This window comes from Rhinopithecus roxellana, chromosome 2 (assembly GCF_007565055.1).
Source record: "Rhinopithecus roxellana isolate Shanxi Qingling chromosome 2, ASM756505v1, whole genome shotgun sequence".
Lineage (NCBI taxonomy): Eukaryota > Metazoa > Chordata > Mammalia > Primates > Cercopithecidae > Rhinopithecus > Rhinopithecus roxellana.
Genome location: NC_044550.1, coordinates 135,960,130 through 135,983,365, shown reverse-complemented (window position 1 = coordinate 135,983,365; position 23,236 = coordinate 135,960,130). Strand labels below are relative to the sequence as shown.

The window sequence follows — 23,236 nt, the reverse complement described above, 5'->3', positions numbered from 1 at the left end:
TGCTGGGATTACAGGTGTGAGCCACCGCGCCCAGCCTTTTTTTTTTTTTTTTTTTTTTTTTTTTCCGAGACAGTCTTACTCTGCCACCCAGGCTGGAGTGCAGTGGTGCCATCTCGGCTCACTGCAACCCCTGCCTCCTGGATTCAAGTGATTGTCCTGCCTCAGCCTCCCGAGTAGCTGGGATTACAGGCATGCGCCACCATGCCCAGCTAATTTTTTGTATTTTTAGTAGAGATGGAGTTTCACCACATTGGTCAGGCTGGTCTTGAACTCCTGACTTCAGGTGATCCGCCCGCCTCGGCCTCCCAAAGTGCCGGGATTACAGCACTGCGTGAGCGTCACCACACCTGGCCTACAGAATATATTTTCAAAATTAAAGTCAATATTCAGACTTGGTGACTTATAGTTTCTAAAATTGAAAACCAGATATAAGTCTTTAAATTCAGAAATGCAGTGTGTCAACAAAATAAATAAATACTGAAAAATAGCCAAGCTGCATGAGACCAGAGTAGAAAAAAACAGTATAAATCACCGAGAGAAAAAAAATAATTTACAAAGATGGAAGTAACATTTCCACAGCTGCATAGAACCAAAACCAGAAAAAGAAATATAAATATTCTGAGGTAAATGATCTTTGAAGCTAGAAATGAATACTTACCTGCAATACTTTCAACAAAAAAAAGTAAATTAAAATATTTTCAAAAGAAAAACAGGGCTGGGCACAGTGGCTCATGCCTGTAATCCCAGCACTTTGGGAGGCCAAGGCAGGTGTGTTGCCTGAGCTCAGGAGTTCGAGACCAGCCTGGGCAATACGGTGAAACCCTATCTCTACTAAAATACAAAAAATTAGCTGGTTGTAGTGGCATGCGCCTACAGTCACAGCTACTCAGGAGGCTGAGGCAGGAGAATTGCTTGAACCCAGGAGGTGGAGGTTGCAGTGGGCCAAGATTGCACCATTGCACTCCAGCCTGGGTGACAGAGTGAGACTCCATCTCAAAAAAAAAAAAAAAGAAAAAAGAGAGAAAAACATTAATTTGGTTATCAGAGCTTCTTAAGCATGTACTTCAAGAAAAAAGAAACATTTTTGTGTCTAAATTTAAAAATAAAAATGAAAACAGATTTGATTTTGGAGCTGACATGTCCTTCTCTCAGGGTTATAAGTACCTGGCAGCCTTTCACCTACATGCAACACTGTAGAGTTTACAAAATTGTCCTCTCTTTAATCTTTTCTCTGATCTTTATATCCTGTGAAACTGTCCAAAATAGAGGCTTGAGTCCCATTTTCAGATAAAAAGCTGAGGCTCAGGCCGGGCGCGGTGGCTCACACCTGTAATCTCAACACTTTGGGAGGCCGAGGCGGGCGGATCACAAGGTCAGGAGTTCGATACCAGCCTGGCCAATATGGTGAAACCCTGTCTCTACTAAAAATACAAAAAAAAAATTAGCCGGGAGTGGTGGTGGACACCTGTAGTTCCAGCTACTCGGGAGGCTGAGGCAGGAGAATCGCTTGAACCCAGAAGGTGGAGGTTGTAGTGAGCTGAGATTGGGCCACTGCACTCCAGTCTGGGAGACAGAGCGAGACTCCGTCTCAAAAAAAAAAAAAAAAAAAAAAAAAAAAAAAAAAGGCCGGGCGCGGTGGCTCAAGCCTGTAATCCTAGCACTTTGGGAGGCCAAGACGGGCGGATCACAAGGTCAGGAGATCGAGACCATCCTGGCTAACACGGTGAAACCCTGTCTCTACTAAAAACTACAAAAAACTAGCCGGGCGAGGTGGCAGCGCCTGTAGTCCCAGCTACCTGGGAGGCTGAGGCAGGAGAATGGCGTGAACCCGGGAGGCGGAGCTTGCAGTGAGCTGAGATCCGGCCACTGCACTCCAGCCTGGGTGACAGAGCGAGACTCCGTCTCAAAAAAAAAAAAAAAAAAAAAAAAAGCTGAGGCTCAGAAAGACAAAATCACACACAAGGTTTGCAACAGAAATGGGACTAGAACACAAGACTGCCATACCAGTGCTTTTCCCATCCTTAATCGCTCCTAGGGCTAGGAATACATTAAGACTCCAAAAGATAAAGAATTGCTCAGGCCAGGTGCGGTGGCTCATGCCTGTGACCCCAGCACTTTGGGAGGCCAAAGCAGGCGGATCACGAGGTCAAGAGATCGAGACCATCCTGGCCAACATGGTGAAACTCCCTCTCTACTAAAGATACAAAAATTAGCCAGGTGTGGTGGCGGGCACCTCTAGTCCCAGCTACTCCGGAGGCAGAGGCAGGAGAATTGTTTGTAACCGGGAGGCAGAGGTTGCAGTGAGCCGAGATTTTGCCATTGCACTTTAGCCTGGCAACAGAGCAAGACTCCATCTCAAAAAAAAAAAAAAAAAAAAAAAGGAATTGCTCAATGCATTGCACCAAGATTAGACCTGACCCACCCCAGAAAGCTCTGGGACCCTGAAATGGAGAAATCAAAGGAGAGAATGATGCCTACATTTGTACATCTGAGCTCCAATCCAAACTCTGCCACTCAGCTATAGAACCTCACTTTCTGAGCCTCAGCTTTAAAGCACTCATTGGCTTTTAGTTTAAGCACAGGAGTGATATGTTGTGCTTCATTTCTTCTCCTCCATGGTCTTTGTTTCATGGTTCCAGATCCTGGGGGCTTTTGATCAACTCTTCTGCTAAGTGATGGATGAATAGATAAATGGATGGGTGGATGAAAGTATGGATGGAAGGGCAGGCACAGTGGCTCACACCTGTAATCCCAGCACTTTGGGAGGCCGAGGTGGGTGAATCACCAGGTCGGGAGTTCGAGACCAGCCTGACCAACATGGTGAAACCCCGCCTCTACTAAAAATACAAAAATTAGCTGGACATGGTGGTGGGCACCTGTAATCCCAGCTACTCGGGCGGCTGAGGCAGGAGAATGGCTTGAACCCAGGAGGCGGAGGCAGAGGTTGCAGTGAGCCAAGATTGTGCCGCTGTACTCCAGACTCCAGCTGGGGTGACAGTGCGAGACTCTGTCTTAAAAAAAAAAAAAGAAGTATGGATGGAAACATGGATGGATGGATGAATGCTCAGGAGAGCAGAAAGAAGTAAACAGAGTCAAAATGAGAATGAGGAGATGACTGAAGGATGAAGAGTTGATGCATGAGGTAGAGGCATGGTCTGCAATGCTCCTATCCCCACCCAGCCCCACCAACACCTGTCTTGGGGCAGCAGTGGCACGAGCTTCAGATGATGTCCCCAGTCACCATGACAGAGCTGCAGAAGGTGCCACAGACCTGAGGCTGATCATGGCTCATGAGAAACGTGCTGAGAGTCAGCAGAAAAAACCCCAGCAGCACAATAAAGTCGATGTTGAAGCTCTTCTCATCTGCCATGGCTGCCTGGCCAGGCCATAGACTCTGCACTCCTGGCAGAGGGGACGCATGTCATCCAGCATAAACATCCAGACGGGCTCACAGGGAGGGACGTAGCTCTGTGATTGCTGCCAGTTGAGGCCTAAAGGGAGAGCAAGACCCCAGTCAGGTCCCCAGTCAGTCTTTGGTTGAACCCTTACTGTGTGGCAGACACTCTGAGGTGTGGGCACTCTGAGAAACACAGGCTTCAGGGATGAATGGCACGCTGTCCTTATTTCTGGGGCACAATATGGTCAAGGCTGTGCAACATGCATGAGGTCCAGCATGTGCAAGAAGCAAAGAGAGGGACAGAAGGGTTGGGTGCCGACAGGACTGATTCAGAGAAAGACTCAAGTGAGCAGTAATTAGCATCTGGGGGAGTAGTAGGGGAGATTACTGACTGGGAGGGGCTGGGTTAAGGTGGAGTCCTCTAGGGGAAGGGATCACCCATTCACCCAGAAAGTTACCCTTGAGAGGGCAGTTAAAGTTCTTCTCCCAGGGCAGAGAATTACTGGCAGGCACAGAGGCCAGCATGTGCAAAGGCACAGGGGCAAATGCCCGCTAACACACAGCTGGAGAGAAAGTTCTAAATGCTGTGTACAGGCTGCCCACACTGCATTCTCCTCCCCAGACCTGCTCCTCCCCAAACCTCATCCTTCCAGTTAGTGATCCAGGCCACTGTCCTCACCTCCTCTCTCACACCCACCTCCTGTGGGTCCCACCTTCAAGACATAAGAATCCAATTGCTTCTCATCCCCCATGAATACTCATTGCCTGGTGTGAGTCCCCTTCATCCCTCTCCCCCTAACTGGTCTCCACTTCCATTGTGGACCCCTGAAGTCCCTTTGCCACCCAACACTAGGTGAAATCATATCAGTGCTCTGCACAGAACCGTGGACTGGCTTCCTGTCTCATCAGAGTAAAAGCCAAAGGCTTTAAGGTGACTCGGAAGACCCTGGAGAATTGGCCCATGTTGCCTGCACATCACCCCCACTGAGCTCACCTCCCACCACACCTCCTCTCACTTGCTGCCCTGCAGCCACCCTGGCCTTGTGCTGTTCCTGGAACATACGGGCTCCCCAGGCCCCCTGAACCTGCTGTTACTTTTGCCTGGACTGCCCTTCCTTTAGACAGCTGCACAGCTCCCTCCCTTACCTCCTTCAAGCCTTTGCCTAAATGTCACCATCACAGTGAGGTCTTCCCTGATCCGCCTTTAAAGTTGCAGAACTGCCTCCCCCGGGGATTTACTGTCTTCCTTTCCCAATCTCTTTTCTCCACAGTCCTTTCACTATCTATCACACTTATATATTATTTATTCATCTTGTCTCTTATCTGTCTCCCCCAGCTAGAACTCCAGCTCCCACGGGATGGGGGGCATTTTTTTTTTTTTTTTTTTTTTTTTTTTGTTCACTGCTGTATCCCCAGGGGCTGGAACTGCATAGGCTCTGGAAACATATGTGTGAATGAATTGATGGAGTCTACATGCCTGGGAGAGGGAGCTGGGAAAGGAAATACAGGTAGGAAACCTCCTGGGTGTAAGGCATCTGACATTTTTCACAGAGGTTATGCAGGGGAGAGAGAGGGATCAGACATTAATTTTCAGTTAGGGTGAGAAAGACTCAAGTGAGCAATAATTAGCACCTGGGGGAGTAGTAGGGGAGATTACTGACTGGGAGGGGCTGGGTTAAGGTGGAGTCCTCTAGGGGAAGGGATCACCCATTCACGCAGAAAACAGCAGAAGCCCAGGAGGAGCCTGATTTGGTTTGGCTGTGTCCCACCCAAATCTCATTTTGAATTCCCACGTGTTGTGGGAGGGACCCAGTGGGAGGTAATTGAATCATGGGGGCAGGTCTTTTCCATGCTTTTCTCGTGATAGTAAGTCTCATGAGATCTGATGGCTTACAAAGGGGAGTTTCCCTGCACAAGCTCTCTTCTCTTGTCTGCTGCCACGTGAGATGTGCCTTTCAACTTGCTCCATGATTGTGAAGGCTCCCTAGCCATGTGGAACTGTAAGTCCATTAAACCTCTTTTTTTTGTAAATTGCCCAGTCTTGGATATGTCTTTATCAAAACAGCATGAAAATGAAAATGGTCTAATACAGTAAATTGGTACCAGTAGAGTGAGACGCTGCTCAAAAGATAACCAAAAATGAAGTTCTGAGTAACAGGCAGAGGTTGTAACAGCTTGGAGGGCTCAGAAGAAGACAGAAAAATGTGGGAAAGTTTTGGAACTCCCAGAAACTTGTTGAATGGCTTTGACCAAAATGCCGAAAATGATATGGACAATAAAATCCAGGCTGTGGTTGTCTCAGATGGAGATGAGGAACTTGTTGACAACTGGAGCAAAGATGACTCTTTTTATGTTTTAGCTAAGAGACTGGCAGCATTCTGCCCCTGTCCTAGAGATTTGTGAAACTTTGAACTTGAGAGAGATGATTTAGAGTATCTGGTGGAAGAAATTTCTAAGCAACAAAGCATTAAAAGGTGACTTGGGTGCTGTTAAAGGCTTTCAGTTTTACAAGGGAAACAGCATAAAAGTTTGGAAAATATGCAGGCTGACAAAGTGATAGAAAAGAAAATCCCATTTTCTGAGGCGAAATTGAAGCCAGCTGCAAAAATTTGCTTAAGTAATGAGAAGCCAAAAGTTAATCACCAAGACAATGGAGAAAATTTCTCCAGGGCATGTCAGAGACCTTTGTGACAGCCTGTCCCATTATAGGCCCGGAAGTTTAGGAATAAAAAAATGGTTTGTGGGCCAGGCCCAGGGTACCTCTGCTGTGTGCAGTCTAGGGACTTTGTGCCCTGTGTTTTAGCCACTCCAGCTGTGACTTAAAGGGGCCAAGGTATAGCTTGGGCTATTGCTTCAGAGGGTGGCATCTTCTACCTGGTTTTGAGCCTGCAGGTGCACAGAAGTTGAGAATTGTTGTTTGGAAACCTCTGTTTGGATTTCAGATGATGTATGGAAATTTCTGGATGCCCAGGCAGAAGTTTGCTGCAGGGCCAGGGCCCTCATGGAGAACCTCTGCTAGGGCAGTGTGGAAGACAAATATGGGGTTGAAGCCCCTACAAAGAGTCCCCACTGGGGCACCACCTAGTGGAGCTGTGAGAAGAGAGCCACCATCCTCCAGACCCAGACTTGTAGATCCATTGACAGCTTTTTGGTAGAAAAATTGAGTTTCTTTGGAATAAATACCCAGTAATAGGATTGCCAGATTAAATGGTAGTTCTAAATTCTTTGAGAAATCTCCATACTGCTTTCTACAGTGGCTGAACTGATTTATGTTCTTACCAGGAGTGTATAAGTGTTCCATTTTTTCCACAGCCTCACCAATATCTGCCTTTTTTGACTTTTTAGTAATAGCCATTCTGACTGGTGTGAGATGCTATCTCACTGTGGTTTTGGTTTGCATTGCTCTGATGATTAGTGATGCAGAGCATATTTTCATGTTTGTTGGGTGCCTGTAAGTTCTCCTTTGATAAGTATCTGTTCATGTCTTCGCTCATTTTAAAATAGGCTTATTTTGTTTTTTTGCTTTTTTGGTTGTTTACATTTCTTACAGATTCTGGAAATTAGGCCTCTGTCAGATGCATAGTTTTCAAATATCTTCTTTCATTCTATAAATTTTCTGTTTACTCTGTGGATAGCTTATTTTGCTGTGCAGAAGCTTTTTAGTTTAATTAGGTCCCATTTGTCAGTGTTTGTTTTTCTTTCAATTGCTCTTGGGAACTTCGCCAAAAATTATTTCCCAATTCTTTCCTAATGTCAAGAAAGATATTTTCTAGGTGTTCATGACCAAAAAAAATTCACATATATGTGTGTGCTGCTGATTATTCTTCTCCTCCTTCTCCTCCTCCTTCTTCTTCTTCTTCCTCTCCTTCTTCTTCCTCTTCTTCTTCCTCTTCTTCTTCTTCCTCTTCTTCCTCTTCGTTTTCTTCCCCTCCTCCTCCTCCTTCTCCTCCTCTTCCTCCTTCTTTTCCTTCTTTTTTTACTTCCACTTCTGTTTCTTTTTATTTATTGATTATGTGTAAGCCCACCAACAACATGCTAGTGTGAGCATCTCTGTGCAGATGCTCAAGTGTTCTTATGAGATGCCTTTCAACAGGTAGAAACCTTTATGCAAGAACATGTAACTCTCAACTTCTTTTTTATTTTTAAATGTGGTTTCACTCTATTGCCCAGGCTGAAGTGCAGTGACACAATCTCAGCTCACCATGACCTATACCTCCCAAACTCAACTGATCCTCTCACCTCAGCCTCCCAAGTAGCTGGAACTACCGGCTCAGACCACAACACCCAGGTATTTTTTGCTTTTTATTTTTTCTGAGACAGAGTCTTGTTCTGTCACCTAGGCTGGAGTGAAGTGGTATAATCTCTGCTCAGTGCAATCTCCAACTCCTGGGTTCAAGGGATTCTCCTGCCTTAGCCTTCTGAGTGACTAGGACTACAGGTCCATGCCACCACGCCCGACTAATGTTTGTATTTTTAGTAGAGTAGGGGTTTCACCATGTTGGCCAGACTGGTCTCGAACTCCTGACCTTGTGATCTCACTGCCTCAGTCTCCCAAAGTGCTAGGATTACAGGCGTGAGCCACCATACCCAGCCATTTTTTGCATTTTTTTGTACATATGAGGTTTTGCCATGTAGCTCAGCCTGATCTTGAACTCCTGGATTCAGGCAATTCACTCACCTTCCCCTCTCAAAGTGCTGAAATTACAGTTGTGAGCTATTGTGCTTGGCTCCTTTCAACTCTTGATACATATTTTTAAATTATCTTTCAAAAGGTTATTGACCATTTATATACACTTTACAAGTATGAACAGTGTGTTTCTACTGCTCATAAAAAGGGAGAATATTAGAAAACATTTAATTTCCCAAAGTGATGGCCAGACAAAACTCACATATTTTGGAGCTTTTTTTCTAACCACCATTGAAGTTGGATGCCCTGTGAAAAATGGCGTTTTTTTTTTTTTTGAGATGGAGTTTCCCTCTTGTTGCCCAGGCTGGAGTGCAATGGCACGATCTCAGTTCACTGCAACCTCCACCTCGGGGGTTCAAATGATTCTCCTGTCTCAGCCTCCCGAGTAGCTGGGACTACAGGCATGTGCCACAAAGCCTGGCTAATTTTGTGTTTTTAATAGAGACAGGTTTCTCCATCTTGGCCAGGCTGGTCTCGAACTCCTGACCTCAGGTGATCCGCCCGCCTCAGCCTCCCAAAGTGCTGGGATTACAGGCGTGAGCCACCATGCCTGGCAAAATGGCCATTTTTACTTGTTGCTTAGGCCTGGAGTGCAGTGGCGCGATCTCGGCTGACTGCAAGCTCCGCCTCCCAGGTTCACGCCATTTTCCCACCTCAACCTCCGGAGCAGCTGGGACCACAGGTGCCCACCAACACGCCCGGCTAATTTTGTTTTGGTCTTTTTAGTAAAGAGGGGGTTTTACCATGTTAGCCAGGATGGTCTTGGTCTCCTGACCTTGTGATCCACCCACCTCGGCCTCCCAAGTGCTGGGATTACAGGCGTGAGCCACTCCGCCCGGCCAACTTCTTCTTTTTTTTTTTTTTTTTTTTTGAGACGGAGTCTCGCTCTGTCACCCAGGCTGGAGTGCTGTGGCCGGATCGCAGCTCACTGCAAGCTCCGCCTCCCAGGTTCACGCCATTCTCCTGTCTCAGCCTCCCGGGTAGCTGGGACTACAGGCGCCGCCACGTCGCCCGGCTAGTTTTCTGTAGTTTTTAGTAGAGACGGGGTTTCACCATGTTAGCCAGGATGGTCTCGATCTCCTGACCTCGTGATCCGCCCGTCTCGGCCTCCCAAAGTGCTGGGATTACAGGCTTGAGCCACCGCGCCCGGCCGGCCAACTTCTTTTAATGTGTAATTTTAAAAATAACTTCTTTGTTTTTTTAATTGAGTTTGTGATTTTTCTCCTTATTGTCAGGGGTTTCTAATACATTCTATTTTATTGCAATCTGTCCCATATTATCCTAGCAGGGTAATGACTGTTCACATATCCAAGAATACATTTGTCCTGAATCTGTTCTAATAAGAAAGTCAGAAGTCAAGAAATCCAGGGTGTCATCTAAACACCTGGTAGAGCCCCCCCTCCCCCATCAAGACATGAACTGGGCTCTCTTTTACTTCATAGACAGCTGAAGGATTGGTGGTGGATTTATTGATTGGCTCCATGCTGCATCTAAGCACTTGGGCTAGGACTCAACCCTGATTGCCAAGCTGCATGAAAGCAGTCTTGAAGTTTGCTATCATAATGTACCCTAGCCTGCCACCAAGACACTTGTCCTGGCCACTTCAACCTCTGACTCACAGCTCTATCCGTGTGAATGCAAATCTGGCTCTCTGGCTGCCAAGAATGTATCAATGCAGAACAGCACATCAAGCATTCAGGCACCAGGCAAGAGTTCTCTCCAGGTTTCCAAAACAGACTTTCCAGAATTTCCCAAAGATATTGAGACTTAGACCCTTCCTGACCCCAACCCTTGAAATAATCATAAATGGAATCTGGGAGCCATGCAAACTCTCTAGCCTACTCTTTAGTGAAAAGGGACTTGGGCCTAAAATGGCAACCCATTGTCCTCAAGAACACAAACTCAGATGCTGAGCATTGGCCTCCTACCTTCCCTTGACAGATCTTACCCAAGTCCCATCAAATCCCATACTGTCTTTTAACTGCCACCATCCAGACATGTTCCAGAACAACCCCTCAGAATTGTCTTAATGAGATGGGACAAGGGGCGATGGAGCTCCAGGTTCAGAATGGCTGCCTCATCTTTCTCTTCTGAGAAGTCTGTACCTGCTGGACAGAATCCTCACTCCTTGGGCAGCTTAGCCCGTGTCCCAGGAACTGCTCCCAGAATAAACTTCTAGTCTCTTTTCCCTCTAAAGAGAGGGTGCATGAGACACTTTATGCTAGCAAATACATGACCTCAATTCTCACCTGACTTGGTTAACTGATTAATTGAGAGATAAAGACGCAGGGAACATCCTGTGTCTAGTGAATCCGTCCTGTGCTTCTCAGCTGTGGTGCCCATGCAAATGCTGGAAGCCAAAAGGATATCTAGTGGAAGACACACCGACCCTGTCTAATAAAATTATGTAAGTTTAAGTTTAATATAAATGGAACTTATAATGTCATATCAAATATTGTTACTTAATTTTATAAGAAAACTGTTAGATTTTGTAAAGGCATTAAATATAATTTTAATAGGAAACTATGAAATTTATGTGCACTTGGTATAAATCACTGAATTTTGGGCAATTCAGTAAAGGTCACATATGACTGTGAGTCATCGTTGACGAAATGCTCCTATAGATAATGTATTGCACATGCATTTTGATTTGTTCCTTTATCCGAGGTCAAATTTTCTTAATTTTATTCATCAAGTTTTATACACTTTAGACAAAAGAGACCTTATAGTTACCATGTGCTCTATGGATCTGTACTTTGTCAGAAATACACATTTCCAGACAAAACCCAGATGTATTGTATCAAAATCTCTATTTCAAATATTTTCAGGTGATTCACATGCACATTAATAATTGCTAAGTGGCAGTAATTCTATGATTGAAAGAGAAAAGCTTATATGGATGTATTGATTTGTCAGAAAGGTACAGTAAAGACTGTATGTTTCAATGCATATATATCTTATCTTACAGAAAATAACTAAAAACAATAATAAAGTGGAGATGGGAGGCCGGGCGCAGTGGCTCACGCCTGTAATCAGAGCACTTTGGAAGGCCGAGGCGGGCCGATCACGAGGTCAGGAGATCGAGACCATCCTGGCTAACATGGTGAAACCCTATCTCTACTAAAAATACAAAAAATTAGCCAGGCGTGATGGTGGGCACCTGTAGTCCCAGCTACTTGGGAGGCTGAGGGAGGAGAATGAAGTGAACCCAGGAGGTGGAGCTTGCAGTGAGCCCAGATCACACCGCTGCACTCCAGCCAGGGCAAGGAGAGGGAGACTCCACCTCAAAAAGAAAAAAAAAAAAAAGTAGGGATGGGGAAGGAGTGAAGTAGATGTTAAACATAAATGAGACATAATTAGTAGATGTTGAGGTTGAGCGTCAGCTTATTATACTGTTTTGGTTACTGTGTATAAGTTTAAAATATTCTCTAACAAAAGACTTGTCTAAAAAGACAAACCATCTATAACATTAGCTCTTAAGATTGTGGGGGAAGGAAAAGAGGAAGTGGTTTGTGTGCAAAAACAAGGGTAGTTCTATTCTATAGTTACACAAATGTATTAGCTTTGTTGTAAATTATTGAGCATTACATTAATACTTCACTGTGGATGCATTTCTGTATGCATGTTATACATCAATAAACATGTAAATATTACATATTTAATTCTAACTTAATATTTCAGAATAAGAGCAATGTTTTGTATTGTTTTGTTTGAAAGTGGGGCATTGGCTAGGCACGGTCCACTGCACTCCAACCTGGGCACAGAGGTTGCAGTGAGCCAAGATCATGCCACTGCACTGCAACCTGGGTGACAGAGCAAAAATTTGTCTTAAAAAAAATACATACATACATACATAAACGTCTTAATAGGCACAAATTATGATAGCAATGTTATAATTACAATGTCATAGTAATCAAATAATATAGTACTACCATAGGAATAGAATTATGTAAATTAAAATAATAAAACTGAAGGTATACTAATAAACACATTAATTTTAGGTAAACATAATTCTGTTAATCATGCTAGGAAATCCCAGTAGGAGAAATTGTTCAAAACATAATGCTGGATATCAGTTTTCAACATGCAAAAATAATGGCTATACATACATACATATTAAATAAAATAGAGTAAATGAATAGTCATATAACAAGTAAAAAAAGTATTAAATTATTTTCACATAGAAAAGCTCAGTGTCAAATTGCATAAATTCTAAATTTCACTAATATTTAATAAATACATAATTTTTTCACAAAAATTTTAGGCAATAGCAGAGATAACATTTTTCTATTAATCTATTGGCCAGGAGTACTGTGATACCAAGGCCAGGCGCAGTGGCTCATGCCTGTAATCCCAGCACTTTGGGAGCCCGAGGTGGGCAGATCACAAGGTCAGGAGATCAAGACCATCCTGGCTAACATGGAAAAACCCTGTCTTTACTAAAAATACAAAAAAATACCTGGGCATGGTGGTGCATGCCTGTCATCCCTGCTACTTGGGAGGAGAACTGCTTGAACCAGGAATCAGAGGTTGCAGTGACCCAAGATTGTGTCACTGCACTCCAGCCTGGGCGACATAGTGAGACTCCGTCTCAAAAAAACAAAACAAAACAAAAAATAGACAAAACAATCACAAGTAAAGAAGACTATGAACCAAAATTCCATATAAATATAGAATTCCTGATGAAATTATTAGAAATGTTAGCAAACTAAATCCAGCAACCTGTAAAACTGATTACATACCATTGAGAGGTGACAATGTGCTAGCAGCCCTCTCGGCGCCTCCTCGGCCTCGGTAACCACTCTGGCGGCGCTTGAGGAACCCTTCAGCCCGCCACTGTACCGTGGGAGCCCCTCTCCGGGCTGGCCAAGGCCGGAGCCGGCTCCCTCGGCTTGTGGGGAGGTGTGGAGGGAGAAGTGCGGGCGGGAACCGGGGCTGCGTGGGCACTCACGGGCCAGTGTGAGTTCCGGCCGGCGCGGGCGCAGGCGCAGGCGCGGGCTCGGAAAGCCCCGCACACGGAACAGCCTGGCTGGCGCCGGGGGCCCAGGGCAGTGAGGGGCCTAGCACCCGGGCCAGCAGCTGCAGAGGGTGCACCGGGTCCCCCAGCAGTGCAGGCCAGCCTCGAATTCTAGCCGAGCCTCAGCTGCCTCCCGGCAGGGTAGGGCTCGGGACCTGCAGACCGCCTAATTTCTCCCTAGGATGGAGTGCCCAGGGGATGGGGTGGGCCACCATTTGTGCTGTTTGGGCAGGTAAGTTAGTGCAGACTGTGGGCTTTGGATAGCCCAAAGCACTTGAGGGCTGAAGGCATCCACAACACAGCACAGCTGCACTACCAGAACACAGCCAGACTGCTTCTTTAAGTAGGCCTCTGATCCCATTCCTCCTGATTGGGTGAGACCTCCAAAGCAAAGCCTTCAGCCACCTTCTACAGGTGTGTTCAGGCAAGCAACAGGTCAGTATGCATTCTGGAATGGAGATTCCAGAGAAAGGGGCAGGCTGCCATCTTTGCTGTTTCACAGCCTTAACTGGTGATACTTCCAGATACTGAAAAAACCAAGGTTACTAGGGTCTGGAGCAGACCTCCAGAAAACCACAGCAGCCCTACACAACAGTGGTGAGACTGTTAAAAGAAAAACAAACAACAAAAAATAACCACATGACCCTGTCCAAAGGTCAGCAACCTCAAACATTGAAATAGATAAGCCCACAAGGATGAGAAATGGCACAAAAATGATGAAAACTCAAAAGTCAGAGTGTGCCCTTTTCTCCAACTAACTGCAACACTTCTCCAGCAAGGGTTCAGAACTGGGCAGAGTCTGAGATGGCTGAAATTAGAGAAGTAGGCTTCATAATATGAATACAAATAAACTTGGCTGAGCTAAATGGGCACATTGTAACTCCATACAAGGAAGCTAAGAATCATGATAAAATAATGCAGGAGCTGGCAGCCAAAATAGCCAGTATGAAGAGAAACATAAATGACCTGATACAGCTGCAAAACACAGTACAAGACCTTCACAATGTAATCACAAGTATTAATGGCAGAATAGACCAAGTGGAGGAAAAAACATCTCAGAGCTTGAAGACTGTCTTCCTGAAATCAGACAGACAGACACAAATAAAGAAAAAAAAGGAATAAATGAAATCTTGGAGACATACGGGATTGTGTAGAGATTGAATATACAACTGATGGGGGTACCTGAAAGAAATGGGGAGAATTGAACCAAGTTGGAGAACATATTTCAAGATGTCATCCAGGAGAAATTCCTCAACCTAGCTAGACAGGCCAACATTCAAATGCAGGAAATGCAGAAAGCCCTACTAAAATACTCCATGAGAAGATTACTCCCAAGACACGTAATCATCAGATTCTCCAAGGTCAAAATGAAAGAAAAGTATCTTAAGGGCAGCTAGAGAGTAAGGCAAGGCCACTTACAAAGAAAAGCTCATGAGACTAAGAGCAGACCTTGTAGGGGTTTAGACAGACTGGTGAAAAAAGTCTTAGTTATAATAGCCATAAACCCTCTTGGAAGGCCTGAGGGTCTTGCAAAACTTTGGTAATAGATCTGGCTGAAGGTGGCCTGGTCGCTTTACCTTAAGTTATTAACTTAGGATGCAAATACAAAGGGAGGTAGACTAGTTTATCTAACTAGCTTATTTACTCATATGGTCCTAAGACTAACCTTTGATCTACCATAGGTGCCTAATTGCTTTCTACTCGGGAGTCAGCAATGTCAATTACCTTCTAGTGGTGTTTACTTAAAGTTTTGTTATTTAATCTTTACTGAATAAATGCAAATTTCGCTGGCTGGTTGGGGCTGCCACTGCTACTTCCTACAGCACCTCTGTTAGTCTGTGAAGCAGCCTGGACCCTCAGCTGCACTGGCAAAGCAGAATATCTGTGTCAGTGTACATTGTTCATCCATTGTTGAGTCAGGGTCAGCGGGTTGGACCACTGCAAGACTTCTCACTGGAAACCCTACAAGCCAGAAGAGACAGAAATAACAGACTGGGTTCAGTGGCTCATGCCTGTAATCCCAGCACTTTGGGAGGCTGAGGCAGGCAGATCACTTGAGGTCAGGAGTTTGAGACCAGCCCGGCCAACGTGGTAAAACTCCGTCTATAATAAAACTACAAAAAATTAGCCAAGCATGGTGGTGCATGCCTGTAATCCCAGCTACTTGAGAAGCTGAGGCAGGAGAATCACTTGAACCTGGGAGGTGGAGGTTGCAGTGAGCCAAGATCAGCCAAGATCATGAATTGCACTCCAGCCTGGGCAACAAAAGTGAAACTCTGTTTCAAATATATATATATACACACACACACACACACATATATATACATATATATATATATATAATATACCTATGTAGGGACCAGCCCCACAGGGTCTGTGGGTTTTTCTCCCCGTGTGCGGAGACAAGAGATCATAGAAATAAAGACACAAGACAAAGAGATAAAAGAGAGCTGAGCCTGGGGAACCACTACCACTAAGACGCAGAGACCGATAGTGGCCCCGAATGCCTGGCTGTGCTGTTATTTATTGGATACAAAGCAAAAGGATCAGGATAAAGAGTGTGAGTCATCTCCAATGATTGATAAGGTCACGTGAGTCACGTGTCCACCAGACAGGGGGCCCTTACCTGTTAGGTAGCCAAGGTGGAAAGAGGACAGCTTACGTCATTATTTCTTCTATGCTCTTTTCAGAAAGGTCAAATACTTTAATACTTTCACTAATTTTGCTACTGCTATCTAGAGGGCGGAGCCAGGTGTACAGAGTGGAACATGAAAGTGAAACAGGAGCGTGACCGCTGAAGCACAGCGTCACAGGGAGATGGTTAGGCCTCCGGATAACCGCAGGCAGGCCTGACTGATGTCAGGCCTTCCACAAGAGGTGGTGGAGCAGAATCTTCTCTAAACTCCCCCAGGGAAAGGGAGACTCCCTTTCCCAGTCTGCTAAGTAGTGGGTGTTTTTCCTTGGCACTGATGCCACCGCTAGATCACGGTCTGCTTGGTAACGGGCGTCTTCCCAGATGCTGGCGTTACCGCTAGACCAAGGAGCCCTCTAGTGGTCCTGTCCGGGCGTGACAGAGGGCTCACACTCTTTTCTGGTCACTTCTCACCATGTCCCTTCAGCTCCTATCTCTGTATGGCCTGATTTTTCCTAGGTTATAATTGTAGAGCGAAGACTATTATAATATTGGAATAAAGAGTAATGCTACAAACTAATGATTAACAATATGCATATATCATCATATCTATAATCCATATCTAGAATAACTCTTGTTATTTTATATATTTTATTATACTGGAACATCTCGTGCCCTCCGTCTCTTGCCTCAGCACCTGGGTGGCTTGCCACCCACATACCCAAATGGTTTTTATGATATTATTATTAAATTTGGTTTTTAATTTTCAGTATGTTGATTACTGTTATATAAAAGATGTATTTAAACTTGTCTGTTAATCTTGTGTTTTGTGACATTAATACAATGTTTTATTAACTCAAGTATGTTTTTGGTAAATTTGTCATAGTTTTTAATACAATATTGTGGCAAGAAAATAGTATCCTACTTCTTTTCTAATCTAAATATTTTATTTATTTTTCTAGTATACTTTTCTGGCTAATGCTTCCAGGACAGTGTAAAAACAGAGTAGAAAAAGTGTATATTCTTGTTCCATTTTTAAACTTACAGATACACCCTGCAGTTATTAACAATTAAGTATACTGTTAGATATTGATTTTTTTTTCTTTTTTTTTTTCTTTGAAATGGAGTCTTACTCTGTCACCTAGGCTGGAGTGCAGTGGCTCAATCTTGGCTCACTGCAACCTCCGCCTCCCGGGTTCAAGCGATTCTCCTGCCTCAGCCTCCTGAGTAACTGGGATTACAGGCACACACCACCACACCCGACTAATTTTTGTATTTTCAGTAGAGATGGGGTTTCACCATGTTGGTCAGGCTGGTCTCAAACTCCTGACCTCATGATCCGCCCACCTCTGCCTCCCAAAGTGCTGGGATTACAGACGTGAGCCACCGTGCCCAGTCAGCTATTGATTTTTCATAGATGCTTTTTAGCGGGTCTTATATTTTCCTTTCTAATAGATTTCTGAGTGTTTTATCATGAATGGGTGCTGGATTTGTCATACTTTTTTTGTCTTTTTACATTGACACTTTTTTCTATTGTTCAAGTAACATTTTGTAATATTTTGGTTGATTTTTAAAATATTAAGTCAACACTGCATTTGTGACAAACTATTAGTTGGTTATGGTATGTCATCAGTTTTACATGGTGCTGGATTTAGTGTGCTAACATGTCTTTTTTTTTTTTTTTTTTTTTTTGAGATGGAGTCTTGCTCTGTTGCCCAGACTGGAGTGCAGTGGCACTATCTAGGCTCACTGCAACCTCCGCCTCCCAGGTTCATGCGATTCTCCTGCCTCAGCCTCCCAAGTAGCTGGGACTACAGGTGAGCACCACCACACCCAACTAATTTTTGTATTTTTAGTAGAGACAAGGTTTCACCATGTTGGCCAGGATGGCCTTGATCTCTTGACCTAGTGATCCGCCTGCCTCAGACTCCCAAAGTGCTGGGATTACAGGCGTGAGCCACCATGCCCAGCCGTGTGCTAACATTTTTAATAACTTCATCGGAAATTCTATATTTATATGGAATTTTGGTCCATAGTCTTCTTTACTTGTGATTCTTTTGTCTGGCTTTGGTATCACAGTACCCCTGGCTAGTGAATTAATAGGAAAATGTTACCTCTGCTATTGATGAAAGTTTTTGTTAAAAAAATTATATTACATTTTTATTAAATTTAGAATTAATGCAATTTGACACCGAACTTTTCTATGGAAAATAATTTAATTAATACTTTCTCTTTTTATATGGGTATTCACTTACTCTCATTTAATATATGTGGATATATATTCTTCATTTTTGCACGTTGAAAACTGATTTCTCAGCATTATTTGTTGGACAAATTTCTCCCATTGGAATTTCTTGGCATCTTTGACAGAATTATTTTTACCTCAGATTAATACCTTCAACTTTATTATTTTAATTTACAAAAATCAATTCCTATAGTAGTACTGTATTCTTTGATTACGATAACATTGTAACTATAACATTACTATCATAATCTTTGCCTATCAAGAGTTTTTTTTGCTTTTTTTTTTAAGACAGTGTCTTGCTCTTGTCGCCCAGACTGGAGTGCATTGGTGCAATTTTGGCTCACTGCAACCTCTGCCTCCTGGGTTCAAGTGATTCTCCTGCCTCAGCCTCCCAAGTAGCTGGGATTACAAGTGCCCACCACCACACCCAGCTAATTTTTGTATTTTTAGTAGAGACGGGGTTTCGCCATGTTGGCCAGGCTGGTCTTGAACTGCTGACCTCAAGTGATCTGCCCGCTTTGGCCTCCCAAAGTGCTGGGATTACAGGGGTAAGCCACCTCACCCGTCTGGACATTTATTTATTTATTGAGACACTGTCTTGCTCTGTTACCCACTCTGCAGTGCAGTGTGATGATCTTGGCTCACTCCAACCTCTGCCTCCTGGGTTCGAGGGATCCTCCTGCCTCAGCCTCCTGAGTAGCAGGGACCACAGGCATGCACCACCACACAGGACTGACTTTTGTAGTTTTGGTAGAGATGGGGTGTTGCCATGTAGCCCAGGCTGGTCTTGAACTCCTGAGCTCAAGCAAAAGACATTTTTTTAAAAAATTTTATACTAGGCCGGGCGCGGTGGCTCAAGCCTGTAATCCCAGCACTTTGGGAGGCCGAGACAGGCAGATCACGAGGTCAGGAGATCGAGACCATCCTGGCTAACACGGTGAAACCCCGTCTCTACTAAAAATACAAAAAACTAGCCGGGCGAGGTGGCGGCGCCTGTAGTCCCAGCTACTCGGGAGGCTGAGGCAGGAGAATGGCATGAACCCGGGAGGCGGAGCTTGCAGTGAGCCGAGATCTGGCCACTGCACTCCAGTCTGGGTGACAGAGCGAGACTCCCTCTCATTGTACTAGTTTACAAAAGTTTATATCCTAGGTACTTGACATGAAATAGTATGAAATAAAAATATAAAATAGGCCAGGCATGGTGGCTCATGCCTGTAATCCTAGCACTTTGGGAGGCCAAGGTGGGAGAATCACAAGGTCAGGAGATCAATACCATCCTGGCCAATATGGTGAAACCCTGTCTCTACTAAAAATACAAAAGTTAGTTGGGTATGGTGGCAGGTGCCTGTAATCCCAGCTACTCAGGAGGCTGAGGCAGGAGAATTGCTTGAACCAGGGAGAAGGAGGTTGCAGTGAGCCAAGATCATGCCACTGCACTCCAGCCTGGGCAACAGAGCGAAACTCTGTCTCAGAAAAAAAAAAAAAAAAAAAAAAAAAAAAGATATATATATATATATAAAATAAGGCCGTAACTTAATCAATAAATAACACAAATTTTACTCCATTATTAAGATAGAGAATATGACTATAATTGTGTTAGTTAATACTTATGTTTTCTGTGGGAGACCAATTAGTTACTGAGTAGAAATGAAGTTAATAATACTGCAATTTGACTTTTGACTTTGGAATGCATAAAGCTAGCAAACCAAGCCTCCCTTCTATATTTATCAACATTTAAGTAAGACAAAATGAATTTTAATAAGAACAAATAAAAAATAATAATATTGTATTTAAAGAAAGCTATGAACAAAAGATAATCTGACCATCAGTCATTAGTATTTCATTCATACAATATGTAAGACAATATTTTAAGCCATTAAACATTTTTAGATTTAACACCTAAGAGTTTAAAGTGAATATGTTAAATATTTATTGAATAAAAAACTGGTACCTTTAAAAATTAGATTTTAATTGAAATATAATTAACAGGGCAGGTATGGTGGCTCACACCTATAACCCCAGCACTTTAGAAGGCCAAGGCGGGCAGATCACCTGAGGTCACGGGTTTGAGACCAATCTGACCAAAATGGTGAAACCCGGTCTCTACTAAAAATACAAAAATTGGCCGGGCGCGGTGGCTCAAGCCTGTAATCCCAGCACTTTGGGAGGCAGAGGCGGGCGGATCACGAGGTCAGGAGATCGAGACCCTCCTGGCTAACACGGTGAAACCCCGTCTCTACTAAAAATACAAAAAACTAGCCGGGCGAGGTGGCGGGCGCCTGTAGTCCCAGCTACTGGGAGGCTGAGGCGGGAGAATGGCGGGAACCCGGGAGGCGGAGCTTGCAGTGAGCTGAGATCGCGCCACTGCACTCCAGCCTGGGCGACACAGCGAGACTCCGTCTCAAAAAAAAAAAAAAATACAAAAATTAGGCAGGTGTGGTGGTGAGTGCCTGTAATCCCAGCTACTTGAGAGGCTGAGGAAGGAGAATCACTTGAACCTGGGAGGCAGAAGCTGCAGTGAGCTGAGATCATGCCATTGCACTCCAGTCTGGGCAACAGAGCAAGACCCCATCTCAAACAAACAAACAAACAAAAAGATTATTCACAAAAATGGAAGTAAAATTTCCACAAATGTATAGAGCCAAAACCAGAGAAATAAATACAAATGGAACTGAGAGAAATTGTCCTTAAGGCTGGAAATGGGTTCTTACAATACCTTCAACAAAAAAGGGTAAATTATTTTCAAAATAAAAACATTAATTTGGTTATCAATAGGAGCTTCTTAAGTGTGTAGTTCAAGAAAAAAGAAATGAATATGAGTGAGAGAGTATACACGAAAGAGAGAAGGGAAGGTTACCAGGGCTGGGCCCAGCCAAGTTTTGACATCACCTTATTTGTCTACTATAGGGATGAACTAGGTGGACACGTGGCCGTATTATTACACTATATTAATACAAATACACCTTCCAGCTGTGGGAAGCAGCACACAATTCTGCAGCCAAGAGATGTTAGAATGCTGCTGGAGGATTCCAGGATCTCACAGGCTAGATTTCAGAGTTTTGAATTTTAGACTTTTCAAGGACATGTGCCCATCTGGGGTTCAGGCATAATAGACTATATTTACTGATGGTGACTGTGTGCATGCCACCATAACATGTTACACCATTAACTCACTTAAGGGACTCCATGAGGCAGATACTGCTATCTTGACTTTACAGAGGACACTGAGCACAGGCAAGTAACTTCCCCATGGTCACACAGCTGGAAGTAGCAGAGCAGTCGGAATGTGAACCCAGAGTCTGTGTGCTTAGCCACAGTACAGTCCTGCATAACCTCAAAACAAGCTTAGGTGCGTGAGCATCTATCTGCCCAAGCAGACAAGTGTCAAACTCCGCGAATGCCGTCCGAGCACTGCGTGAGCATACACTTCTCTGAAAGCGTTCTGCTCATCAACAGAGCCAGCCAGTGACTTTTCTGATCACTTAATGCACCTATCCAGTCTCTCCACAGGCGGCCCCTGGGGCTGCCGGGGTGCTGGCGTCGGGGTGGCCCTGGCGCTGTCCCCAGCCCCATTCCCCAGCCCGTGCAGCACCATGAGGTGGGACTCCTGGGCGCGTCCTGGGCTCTGGCCCACCTGCGACACCAGCTGCCTGCAGGGCCAGACCCAGCTCCACCCCTCGGGGCTCCGCAACTCAGGGGGTCGCCCAGGGGCGCGGGCCCGGCTTCGTCCTCGACGCCCACGGTGTCCGCCCCGGCCCTGGCTTGGCCGACTGCGGCCGGGTCCGGGTGTGGCTCGGGCTCGGGCGCGCCCCTCACATCTCTCCAGGGTCCGCTTCCTCGCCGCTGTGGGGCCCCGCCGAGACCCCCGGTGGCCCCGGCTCCAGCGGCTGCAGCGTCGCCATCTCCGGGCAGACCCCGGCCGACATCAAAGCGACCGCGCGGTGGGGCCGGCGGGGACAGGGGCTGCGCAGCGCAGCCTGGGGTGGGGGCGGCGGGGCCCCCGGGAACTGCTCGGAACCGAGGGTCCTGGGGCCGCCCGCCCCGCACAGCTCCGAGCAAGCTTGGGGAGGGAGACACACTCTCAGCCCATCCCGCCGCGCCCGACAGCGCTCCGAGTCCCGAGTCCCTTCACCCCCATTCTACAGACACCAAGCTGAGGCCAAAGACGGGACGCTCACTCCTGAGTATTTGCTGCCTGCTGCGTGGACACCACCGACCTACTGTTTACAGAGGTCAGGGACCCGGCCCCCCAGACCCCCAAGACCCCCAGGACCCCGCTTCCGGGGGAGGAGGGCGTCCTCAGCAACGGTGACCCGCACCACAGCGCTGCTCACCCGGGGTCACTGCCCCAGCCGGTGCGAGGCCCGCAGGGCGCTGGGGATGCGCGACCCACTCCAGGGAACCTGCGCCTCCGGGTAAGGGAGGGCTGCGCACCCAACTCGGCTCTGTGAGGACCCACTGAGGTCGGCGTGCGGGCTGCGGCCGCGAAGGCAGGGTTTCTGGAGAGGAGGTTCGAGAGCCTGGAAGAAGGATGGGCTGTGCGTGTGTGTGTGTGACTGTGAGACTGTATGTGTGGCTGTGCGTGACTGTGTCTGAGAGACTGTGTACGTGGCGTGCGTCTGTGTGTGTGCGCGCGTATATGTCTGTGTGTGTACGTCTGTGTGTTCGTGCGTATATAATTTCTAAGTGGACATCACCTTACACATCACAAGGTTAAAAAATGACCCCTGGGCTGTGCCAGGCCAAGCAGAGAGAGAAAGCCCCGCTTGAAAGTGCCTGGAGGACCCAGGCTGTCACTCTCGCCACACTCCGTGGAGTCTGTGGTTGCAACTTCTGTCACTCAAGGCCTGAGGGCGGGGAGATTGGAGCCATATCCAATCAGGGCGCTGGAATGAGAACTGCCCAGTCAGGCACGCAGCCAGAGAGGAGGCGGTGGCTTCCGAGATGTGGCGCGGTCTTTGCGTCTGGCTCCTTCCAGGCCTTGGGTTGGGGGCTTTATCTGTCTGCGTAGTCGGTTCTGGGAGGCCTCGGTGATTTGACCACAGCCTCAGCCTCAGCCTCCGTTGCTCTGTGACCTGCGGGTATTGGATGATTTGTAGCTAAGACTCCCGGATACCCCTGAAGTGGAGAAATGGTGAGTGTGCGGGGCGGGGCGTCCCGAGGCTGGAGGGGCCTCATCGGAACCGGCGGGAAATGGCGGCGGCGGGACCGAGTCCACTGAGTCCCCGCTGCCGCCGCTCAGCCCTCGGTCCTCAGTC

General features: G+C 45.9%; 1 protein-coding gene across 2 annotated transcripts in view; it reads left to right on the top strand.

The window, feature by feature from the left end:
- The first annotated feature begins 22,897 nt into the window (after window positions 1–22,897).
- Window positions 22,898–23,236, top strand: part of LOC104669903 (zinc finger protein 141) — a 59,475-nt gene continuing 59,136 nt past the window's right edge. For both annotated transcript variants that reach the window (XM_030920928.1, XM_030920924.1), the window contains exon 1: window positions 22,898–23,112. In XM_030920928.1, the coding sequence (XP_030776788.1) occupies window positions 23,110–23,112 (3 nt within the window). In that variant the 5' untranslated portion in view covers window positions 22,898–23,109. The remainder of the gene's footprint in view (window positions 23,113–23,236) is intronic.